General features: G+C 43.2%; 1 protein-coding gene across 1 annotated transcript in view; it reads right to left on the bottom strand.

The window, feature by feature from the left end:
• Positions 1–12,052, bottom strand: part of EHD4 (EH domain containing 4) — a 30,972-nt gene extending 18,920 nt beyond the window's left edge. Inside the window, exons 1-2 of the mRNA XM_055803676.1 lie at positions 11,748–12,052; positions 4,613–4,789 (exon numbers count right to left, since the gene is read on the bottom strand). Coding sequence (XP_055659651.1) covers positions 4,613–4,789; positions 11,748–11,980 — 410 coding nt within the window. The 5' untranslated portion in view covers positions 11,981–12,052. The remainder of the gene's footprint in view (positions 1–4,612; positions 4,790–11,747) is intronic.

Raw genomic sequence — 12,052 nt, 5'->3', positions numbered from 1 at the left:
ACGTCCTACTGAACCCATATGTCCAGTAACTGTTTTTGTTTAAGAAAACAAAATGTAAACAGACAGCTTCTCACAAAAAACAAATCACAGGAAAATCCTGTAGAGCCACATGTCTAAGTGCTGATAAAAGTCCAAATTTTGCAAGAGCCAACAACACGGGCCATATACGCTGCATTAAAAAGACTCCATAAAACAAATGTTTTGCTCAGACCAAAATTAGTATACACAAGAAACAACTCTTCACGTACAACAGCTTTTGCCCAAATTTGAAGAGATTTGAAGGACAAAGGAAGCAAGGCAGAAAGCCACACTGACAGCACGTTTGTACTCCGGCCCCTGGCAGTCACCCTCCGAGCCACCCCCACCTCTGACCTGCCAACCTCCCAGGCAGAGCTCGTGAAAGGACCGAAAACAACCACACTTCTCCCACAAACCTAGCAAAAGCGTTCATACCGCCAGAGCCAGCAGTTCAAATTACGTACAGCATGCCCTAAACAATAACCTTCTGGCTCTGTGGCGGGAGGCATATTCAGTGGTAGTGTTATGAAAAACAATTCACAAGGGCTCACAGTGCCGTGCAGAACACCTCAGGCACTAAATCTGAGCAACTCTGATGCTCCTAGGATAGCTCATGACTGAAGACCTTGCCCTCCCTTCATCATGAGCTGCCTGCAGGAGATTTGCATAAGCCTTAATCGCCTGACCTGGCAGGAGCTGAAGGCCCTCCCGGGGGGGCACAAGATGGCCGCCCCTCCTCGCGCTGCAGAAGGCCTGTTACCTCCAGCGAGAGGGCATCACAGCAGCAGGTCCTAGCCATGCCAAAGCAAACTTCAAGAGCAGCAATAATCTGAGTTTGGAAGAGTTCAGACAGTCAAATATGGCATAGAAAAGGAAGATACATCAAAATTCGGAAGCTGCTGTGGGACGGTTAATGACCCAGCTGATTCAAAGGAAATCAGGAAGAGTAAAATAATCCTTACACCTCGCTTCATCTTGTTTTTCAGGTGACCTTGTAGCAATGAGCCTGAACAAAAGCACACAGCATCCCATCTTGGGTACAAAAGAACAGCAGCATCAGCTACACCTCTCCCTTAAACCCGGGGTGGAGTAGGTGGGGAAGCAGCAGCCATCTCTGCCTGATTAAACCTGAGGGTACATAAACAGTACTCTCCTTTTGGGGTGTTGTTTTTGGTTTGGTTTTTTACTTGTTTCTTAGTGGAACACCAGGTGTAGAAAATACCGCGCATCTGAAGCAAACTCTTCCACTAAGGCTTATTTTTTACTAGCTTAAGAGATGCTTCTGAAAGAGCAGTGAGGTACTATTGAGTAAAATGAAGTTTTTTGAACTTTCCAAAACCTAAAGGAGACACTACGTTAAAGCAAACACATTTTCTGGAAGTATAGTGGATATGCATAAGGGACAAAGAAAATACATTTGACCATGTCAACCATTACCAAAATAACACATCACTAGTAAGTACAACATGAAGTAGCTTTCATAAATTTGGAAGTGTGAAGGCTGGATTTTCACGTATGTTTTTTTCTTATCACTTTATTACAACCCTAGAAAGCCCAGTGCTTGTTTAGTATCACTGAGATGCTTCTAGACCTATCTTATAGGAAGACGGGCACCATTATTTCAGCTGAACAATACGGCAGTATTTTCCCTTTGCATCCAATTATGCATCACCAGAACTGGGACAGCTGGAAAAGACAGTGTAAGAAAAGAACTACAGGCCTCAGAATGTAAAGAAAATGCAGTCTCCGCAGCAGTCGCTAGTGGCAAAGGGAGGAGGAAAGTATATAGGAAAAGGAAATAAAATAGAAGGATAAACTCAGAATTACCTGGCTGTAGCTTTTAGAATATATCCATGATGTAAAGACAACACATCGGTTAAAAAAAAATATCTTACATCAAACTAATATTTCAGACAACTTAAAACTGTAATCCTAGCTGTATTTGAATATCTCTTTTTGACATTGAGACTTGGCTCTGACCCACTACTTCCTGTATGACCTGCATAAAGTGTCATTTTAAGTGCTGCATCATCAAAAGATAAACTACATACTGCCTACCTAAATGACAACAGACCTTAACAGAAAACGCATTACAAAAATAATTGTGTGAATGAGATCACTGTAACTGCTTGTGACACATTAGACCTTTGATCCTGTCATGTTTTTCATGTTACGATAAAACGATTGTTAGAGAAAATGAGCAATAATAGTCTATCCTTGCAAAAATTAGTTACATTGTTTGCAAAAATGAAATCAACAACCTTGTAATCATCTTGATTTTATATTATTTTTTTAGATTAACTTTAGATGACTCAAAGACTCTAGTAAAAATTTATACTCCTTTTTGTGTCCATTCAGATACCCATTGGAATAGAGCAGGACCACGAGTTTCTTCTCAGCAGCACCAACTTATTTCTGTGATCTTCTGGTATGCTGCAATATTCTTTCGTCACTTTAACTAGCATCCAAGGGCACACTAGGTCCTGTCCCTGCCTCCTTCACCCCCTGCTTTCCTTAAAAGTACTCAGGAGAAGTAAGAGACAAGTTTCTACACTCAGGAGCCTTACAGAGACATCTATCACAAACAGTGAGATACAGGAGAAAATACGAAGGGGTCATGGGAAAAAAAAAAAAAGAGGCAAGGTAACATCAATAAATTAGTACAGCTAATTAGTAAGTACAAGCCTTGATGGGTGCTACTGTTTTTAGTTTCTCCATTACCTCAGTCACTATTTCCTTTCATGTTACATTTAGATGAAAAGGTCACCAAACTTTGCAGTCTAAGCATCCATAGCCTTAAATTCTTCCATAAAGCAAAACACTAGGATTGGGAAATAATAATAAAAAAAAAAAGTAGGGGCGTGAAAGAAAGCGCGTAGGGAAAAATCTATTAACACAGGAGTGAAAAATGTAATATTGGGTATAAAGGATTTTCTGCATGCCAAATGAGAGGAGACAAAGTAAAATATGTAGTACGATTGCAGGTAAGAACAGGGCAAAGTAACTCAAAGATACTGAACTGAAGTCCAAGATATCTTCAACTAGGTGAAGTTGGAAAGAAAAGGAGCTAACAATTTTTTAAAAAGCAGCAGTATGATCAGAGTGGCAGACCGAGGGTGATGCTAGGGAAATATAAGCACCTAGATCTCCATTGCAAAACTAAGGAGTGAATGTGACTGTTGGGGAAGATCAGGCTGCTCACAGCACTGCAATACAACAGCATCACAGTCACCACAAGAACTGGAATAATTTAGGCAGTTATTTTGGATGTACATCTTTTTAGCTAGCAAATAATCTTGCTTGCCTAAGATTCAGGACCTGACACAAATAGCTAGACAGATGATTTAGCCAAAAAAATTATGCGCATGCCATTCATCCAAACACAGCATTATTACATGTTGCGTGTAAGTACTTGAATATTGTGCAAAATACGATTTACAGTACAATTACATTAACTTTGTGCACAGAGCGCAATGGTGGGAAAAGAGAAACAGAATAATGATTGGCGGACAGGACTTCACCAACAATCTCACAGAAAGGGACCATGGACCACAAAATTATTAATTAAAATGGGACTTGGCTGCAGCTTCCCACAGTACATATGCCTATCTCTCAGCAAAGTGATAGCCAAGCCAACTATAAGCAGCTACGAACTTTCTTCTGTGAATAAGCACAGCAAGAGATAAGACTTGATGAACTTTTAACACATATGCCAGTGTTTATCAGCCAAACAGGAAAGTTTATTGTTAAAAGAGAACCAATTTAGATTAATTGGCTTAGAAAGACAGGCCTCTCTGTCAAATACAGGAAAAAAACAAGCGGATTTCTCACACAATGTGAACAAAGTTATTAATAACTTTTAACTGGAAATATTTAGCCTGCTACTTAAGTTACCTACAGCAGAACTCATGGCTTCTGAACAACTCTTCCCTTTTTTGCAAATATGCGGTAGCCATTCAGAAACTAAGACTATCATCCTGGTCTATGGGACTGCATGAAGACAAGCCAGTCAATATTTAACACTTAACAGCTGAGTATGTATTTATGCAGAAGGCGTATTCAAATACTCTCCATTCTTCTAGACCTTTTTACATATCCCAGCAATTCACAATTTTAAAGAGCTATACCAAGACTCTGGTGATACCAGCAGAAAGGAACAAGACAGCAAAGGGAAAATATTTTTTGCCTTATTTTGGACAGTAGTTTTTAATAATAGTACTCATCTATCAGTTTTATTGAGCAGGAGAATTTGTGCCCAAACTGATCCTAAGTTCCAGCTAGTGTAATGCCTTATAAACAAGTCAGCTGGTGGAGCATTTCAGCAATTCTCTGTGAACTGCTTTTAACAATGATTTTCTGTTCAGATAACTGAATATATCTGTGGTAGTGCTACCACACCCTAGTACTGCCTTTTTTTAATTTTATTTTTTATTTACATGAACTGCCACCACTCCTGCTTGTGTTTGAATATTTACTCTATCCTGTGCACAACAAATACAGTAGAAAAAGCTTAGTAAAAAAACTTGATGCTTGGAGATGGTATCAAGCAGAAATTTAAACATAATAATCATGACAGCAAGCAAACAGATCTCACCTGTTCAGGAAAGCATTTCCAAAGCGGCTAAGTTTGCGGAATGGCTTCTTAGGATCAACAACTAGGGCATTTCCAGGAATGCTTCCTTCTGAATCTCCATACATCACAGCAATAAAAGAATCCGTGGTGGGCTCTGGACCGATCCGCATTCCTGGAAAGTCTTGTTCAAGCAGGTATCTAAAGATGGGGAAAACGTAAAGTAACAGAATGAATGACTGGGAACTATGGCAAAAGCAAATACCTATAATTCGCTTGAAAATACTCAAGGATACACACACTTTAGAATAATAAAAGTACAATTTTCCTGCATTACATTAACTGGGTGGGAGAACAAAAGAAGAACTGAATTTCAGTTTTTGATCCCAGTGCTGTAGTTTACACTACAAGACACTGCTGCTTTTGTGTGTGTTACCAAGCCTACGCAAGTGCTGCTGATACTAAAAAAGGAGCGGTTTGAAACAGCACATGAGCAGCATCAGTTTGCTGACAGATCGAACCCTTTGATTAACTCAGTATGCTATTTACTAGTTTCAACTCATCTTACCCAGGCAGAGATAAGACAGTTATGAGATAATACAGTTAAATCTGTTTGGGAGTGAGGAAAGGATTTTTTCCTTTTGACTTGCATATCAAAAAGTAATTGTTAACTTAAGTCAGACCTGCAGAACTTGACACCTAACAGTAAAGTACTTCCAAGATGCACTGAGTCAGGCAGCGCTGCACCAACAGAAACCATCTTGCATCTCCCTTTGATTAGTCCACTCAGATGCAGAGAGCACATACTCACAGGGCCAAGTCTGATACACCAAGCCTTAACTTTCCAGACAACAAGGTCTCAAATGAAGGACAATGTATTTAAATGCTAAAGCTTAATGGAACCAGAGCATGTATGTACAGAAAAAGACTGCCTGCATCCCTTCCTGGATGGCAAGTGAGAAGCAAAAGCAGCCCCAAGCCTCCAGCTTACAACGCTCCTGCAGCCTACACTATGGTAACTGCCACTTTTCAAAAACAGCAGCAGACAACCCAGCTGAACTTGAAAGTTTGGGGGCAAGTTTTTCCTGAAAAAATATTCTTCTCTCCTCTTTTTAAGAAAAACGAGTGCTACTGTCCTCATTCACAACAGCACCATCTTGAAAATGTTCACCTCAAAACTAAGACCAAATTGTTTTCAAGTATGCTGTAGTGTGACATTACATGGAGCATTAAAATTCTCGAATAAAGTTCTCTCATACTTAACTGATTCCATGGGTTCCATGTCATCCTGGAGTTCTTAAGAACTCCTCACAATTTTAACCAACTATAATTTACTTTTTTACATAATCAAAGCTGGATTTAAATGAGAATTCTTCTTCAGGCACAGGTGATGGTCCTGCATCCAATGACAGCACATCTATATTAACATCAGTCTTTGAGTAATAGGTTTGTTCTGGCCCTTAATCCAACAGCTCTATGCCTGTTCTGCTGTCATTTCGTAAACCAGTATTGATTTGAGAGGACTTGCAGACTACTGTTGCTGCAAAAAACATTCTGCAAATTGTCTTTAAATTCAGTGCCCAAACATTCACAGACTTTATAGATCAGGGCACAGAAGCTGAATTTAAGGAACTAAATACACACTACACATTTCAAAGATCGTTTTCCAGTAGCCTTAGCAAACTGGCTCCCATCAGCTCAACCTATGATCTGGGAGACTTAAAGCATAGAACAGTTACTTACTTACGTGAGATTTCCTGCAGTTTTCTACTTCCAAACAATTTTTTTTAAAAAGCCAATGCTAAAAACTGTGAGAAAGGAGGCACATAAGAACAGTCATGCCAGAACATGCCAAAGTCAATTTGTTCTACTTACAGAATAAGCTGTACCTAGTACACAGTAACAGGGAAATAACACTAGCCTCTCCCCAAAAGCAAAAAAAAACAAACCACCATGGGTCTGCTGAACAATGCAACGGCCACCTCATCCTATGAAGTAGATCATGTAACAAAATGAAGACAAAACTGTTTTGACAGCTCAGCAGTTGACCCCTTTACGCATGGAAACCCAGGGCTTTCAGGTGTTACAGCAAACAGCTGAACTCCCCAACACTCAGAAGTGTGCTCCTGCCTCCTGATGGAACACCACAGCAGACTAGAGCCCTCTCGAACAGGATCCAAAAGCTAACTCTCAAGAGCCACTACTGTTTGCAGACTGGACTTATCCACAGCATTGTTTTTGAAAGATCAGTTATACTTTTATCTTCCAAAATAAGATATTTTTTTTTAACTTGCCAAGATAAAACACTCCAAAGTCTCTCAATTCTACTCTTCCTCACTGCCCATCTTTTAAAAGGGAAAGTATCTCTAAGATACTGGTAACCAAGTTATTTTCTTGACAGGAATGGTCATTCCCACACTTCTGCTGACAGAGGCAGCAATTCATAAGGTGGCAACCCATATGACAAGAAGTTCCCAGAGCAGCAAGAAAGAACACTGTACTGAATCAAATGCACACAAGAGAAGTGCCAGAACTCAGGTCACAGAAAACTACCTGATGGGACCTGAATGCAGGATAAGACACCTCCACGCTAACAGGGTAATTGCTATCCATCATAAGCTTGTGAACCTGCCAGGCATAGCTATGGACATTTAGATGTCTTTTAGATGGCTGAAAAAAAAAATAATCTCACGGGGTACTCATGAAGTTGCTGCACATGTATTACCTGCAGAATTTACAAACAGTTGGATGTATGGAACACCTTTCAGTACTTCCAACATCTGTATTTTCAGCTCAGAACCCGAAGTATAAATTCAGATTTGCTCGTTACTGAAATGACTAAACAAGAACAAAGCACTACTGAACTGCAATGAACTTCCAAGTTATTGTCACAGATGCAGCTTCAAAAACCAGGCGCTCATAGCGGTGACACCCCAGCAAGGCAAGATCTCCTTCAAAGCGCTGAGCTCCCCCCAGCCCCAAACAGTCACAGTACTGAGCCTGGTACAGCTATTCAACAGACACAGGAAACACTTTGCAAGGCAGGTATTTTCCATTAAGACTGCCTCACAGTTGCATACCAACAATCAGCACAGACTAAAATAAACCCTAGTTCTTGAGCAGTGGTTTTACAAGCTGTATTGTACTTCCTCTCAGCCTGAAAATACCAGTTTCACTTAGCCACACAGAAGGGATGAGCAGTTTTCTGTAAACTGAAAAGCTGCAAAGATTTTTGTACAGTATGCTATATTAACATAGGAAAATACCTGGATTTTCAGCGGGGAGAGAGTTCAAAAAGGTTCACAGGAAGAATGCTCAAAAATAGCAAACGTCCCAAAGACAGTCTGGATCAAACAGCAGACATCCTGTTGACTGTCTCCCTTTGTTTTCACCTGGGGGCTATAACCTTTCTGCTTTGCCAATAAACATTCATCTACCTTCCTTTGCAAGATGTATAGCCAGACTATAGGAAACTGGTTTACAAAGCGCCAGAAATAGCAAAGATTACTCACAGTTGCGGATACCAGTAATCATATCTTAAGTCTAAGTGCTTTCGCTAAGCCATACTAAAGCATAAACACAGGTGAGCCAGACAGAGCGGCACTGCACAGGGACACCCCGTGATGCACTGGGAGACAAACCCGGGTCTCCTTTCACAGGGCTGCTCACCTCCTTACTACATATGCACCCAAATCCTCCACACTATTGTTTTTTTAAACGCAACAAAACTAGCTGATGTTTGCTTTCGTGTAAGAATTCTGCTCCAAATAAATAAAACTTTCACACAGAGCTAGTAACAAAGAAGTTCCAGCCTTCACCCAAAGAAACCGAGGGACATTTTCCCCCCTGAAGAAAGAGGTGCAGCCATACAAAAGGGTGTTTTCACAACACCCAGCTCAGGCCGAGTTAAACAGAAGGAAGTTTACCATTTTAACCTCTGAATAATACCTGTGAGCAAAGTAAAAGCACAGCCTGGCAAGCTGAGGAATTCACTTCTGTTTTTCCTCATCTTGGTAAGCTCTTTTTAAAAAGAAGTCAGTCTCTCACACTTTTAAAATAGAAAAGTTATTACCCAGTAAAAAAGTATTAGACTAGAAGTTTAATTCAGTGTTAAAAGGAAAGAAAAAGGTCAGCAACTACAGACTCACTGGTACCGACCAGCTCCTATCTCTTTTTCATACGCTAGAATTCTCCTCTCCTGTCCCTCCTTTCCCTGCTTCTTGCCCTAAAGCAGCCAGGAGAACTGAAAGAATTATAGAAGTTGCAAGGCCAAGCAGCTCACATGCAAAATAAGTATCTGGCCTCCCACCCCATTAAAAACAATCAGACAAGTATTAACATTTGGGCCTGGGTTTGTCTGTTTGAAGTGTCAGCATTGTCAAATGCATGAATAACATATCACCACTCTCCACCTTAGAGAAACCCCGGCCAGTTTCACTACACTGTTCCAAGTGCAAAGAGGATAAACACTGTAAAGTGAAAAAACAGAAGAGCTGCTGGAAACCTGGAAGCGTTTGTTTGCATATCTTAATCCCTAGGGACATTCACTCATTGCTAGATCAGTGTTTTCCATGAAGACTTAGTGGAAGGAACTGGGTGGATGTGGATGTGTCAGAGGTATGCAAATGTGAAGCTCTCACGATAACGTCTAAATCAAAGTAAATCCCAAGTGAGTTGTTTGTCAACTAAACAGAATTGTTATGTTCACACATAAATTCAACAGTGAACACTTAAGCAGCTCTAGTATGTCCCCCTGACTATGAAAAGGAGAAATGTGGAACAAAAAGCACTTTTAAGATTTAAAATAATGACTGCTTGTTAAAAGGCTACTGGGGAAAGAATCCCTATAGTCCAACTTCATTCTAAGAAAAACTATCTACAATAAACCTGAATTATAGCAATCTTGAGAGTGCATACATTTTTCCCATGGGAAATTGAGCCTGCCAGAGGGGAAATTTATTTGCTGCTGACCTGGATCCTGTAATTTTTTTCCTCATATCCCCTCCTAAGTCTCGCCTTCAGCATACAACCACTTCCCTTTTTCTGCTTTTCTTTTTCTCCTCTAAACTGGATTTTGAGGAACAGTCACTGTGACACTATTGTCTAAGTTGCTGCCCGTCTTGAATAGAGTATTTTCTCATGCTGATTCAGCCAATTATTATCTATTCTATAGCAAACACTGATGTAATGAATGTTCATCGTGGTGCGGTCAGACCGCAGTCCTTTAGAAGCAGTAACCACTGTTCTACTACTGAATGCAGCTCAACAGTCAGCTCCTGTCTTCTCTGATACCTAACAAGGGGTTAAACCACTCTGCAATCTACAGAAAATGGGGACAGGAGAACGGGGTAAGTGTGTGAAGGGAAGGGCACATCACGGTAGAAGTCACCTCCTCCATTCAGTCAGGTATTTTAATAAAATGCATGAGAAAACGTCTTTGAAAGCTTGATCTCTGTCAAATTTGTCTGGGCATCTTCGACCAACAGTGACCAGTGCTAAAAAAAAAGCTGGAAATAGCTGTGATAAGCGAAACTTCTTTTCTCATTCAGACGGTACATTATTGTCGGTCAACGTGATTGGCTCAGTATTTTATGGTTAAGGGGATAACAAGTTACTCACAAAGCAACAGTACCGAAAATACATCTAAGGCACTGCAAGGAATAACATTTCTAAGCACAATATGGACAAAAAGGACAAATATGGACAACTGTAAAGGACAGAAAACTTGGATGTATCAAGAACATGCATTCTCATCCAAGGCAAACTCTTGCAGGAGGGGAAAAACGTTCAGATGAATTGCCAATGCCACAGCAGCGGACAGGCAGCTACGGATTTGGGACCCTTCTGCCTCTGTAACACCCGTGCCCTCGCTGCCTCTGTAAGCCAGGTAACAACGCTTATCTGGAAACATATACGGACGAACAAAGCAAATGTAGTTTCAGAAAAGAAAACGAATCAGCATGGCTACAGAAACATTAGGAAAATCCACATCACTCTCCCCACTGACACATGCTTTCTTGTGACTACCTCTGGGGATCGTGAAACTGAGGTTCTTTTCCTTTAGTTACAGCCCAATTTCTGTTTTTAAAATAGTTCTCTGAGGGAAACCACTTTAACTTCAGGAATTCAGCAATAATCAGTACAGAACCAAGTTCAACTTCAAGCTTTCAATTAGCTAGTTGTAAAACCAGAAAAGAAACACCATTAGCTCTGCAAACAGCTGAAAGCTCTCAGGTGAGTGAGGGTAAACACGGGGGGGGGGGGAAGGTGGCAAGCCTTTTGCACTGCAAAACGAAAGCTGTGTTAGGGCAAGGCTCCCCATAACCTTTGGAGCCGAAAGAGAAACACTGTAAAATTTACAGAAGAACTGTAATGAGCTTCAGATATGAGTAGGTCAAAATTTGGTCCAAGTGATCACTCAGTATCTTTTGCAGAGTTTTGAGTAACTTGAGGCTGATGATTAAGGGGTAGATGAGAGGCAAACACTCTCAAACACGTGCAAAATAGTCACAAAGCTCCTAACACCCGAGGCACGCTTCAGCCCCCTGAAATCGGTCACTAACAAACTGGGCAAGAAGGAAGCCGGGACGGAGAAAATCCTGCAACAGCAGCAGCGGCGTGAAGTTGCCATATTAGTGATACTGCTGGTTGGCGGCGCTTGTCGGGGGGGGGGGGGGGGGGGGGGCGCGGCAGGAGGACCGCCCAGATACCGTGTGGTTTTTTGCCCACAATTGTCGTCGCGTTTCTCTCCTGCCTTCACATCCAACCGACGCACTGGACTAGTTTTGGGAAAGAAGGGGGAAAGAAGGTTCGGCGGTCGCGGCAGCCACGCCGTTTCGGCGGAGGGCCCGCTCCCCCGGCAGCGGCCGAGGCGTTTCCACGCAGCCAGGCGGGCGGAAGCAGCCGCCCAGGCTGCGCTTCCCGCCGGGGCGCCGGCCCGGCAGAACCCGCTCGCCCGGAAGGTGCCGGCAGCCCGGGGCGCGGCGCACACCCGCGGCCCAGCGCGGGGGCTCCGGCACCGGCCCCGCTCGCCGCGGGGGCACGGGCGCGTCCCCGCCGCCGCGGCTGCCGGGCAGCGCTCCGGCCGCTCGGCGCTCCCGGGCGGGGGCCGGCGGGCGTTCCGCGGGAGGGGGCGCGGGGCTGCGGCGGGGTCGCTCACCGGATGAACGTCGTCTTGCCGGTGCTGTACTGCCCCACCAGCAGCACCATGGGCTTGTTCTCGAAGTCGGCCTCCTCCAGGGCGGGCGAGTGGAAGTCATGGAACCGGTAGTGCTCCTCCAGCGGCAGCAGCTTGCGGAGGTAGAGGTCCCGCAGCCCCCCGGTCACCGTCTGCACCACGTCGCCGCCGCCGCGCTCCCGCCCGCCGCCCTGCCGCCCCAGCCAGCTGAACATCCCGCCGCCGCCGCCAGCGCCCGCCGCACTGCCGCCGCGGGCACGCAGCCGGGCCGGGCCGGGCGGGGCGGG

This window comes from Falco peregrinus, chromosome 1 (genome assembly GCF_023634155.1).
Source record: "Falco peregrinus isolate bFalPer1 chromosome 1, bFalPer1.pri, whole genome shotgun sequence".
Lineage (NCBI taxonomy): Eukaryota > Metazoa > Chordata > Aves > Falconiformes > Falconidae > Falco > Falco peregrinus.
The sequence above is the reverse complement of the archived record's forward strand: the minus strand, read 5'-3'. Positions and strand labels throughout refer to the sequence as shown.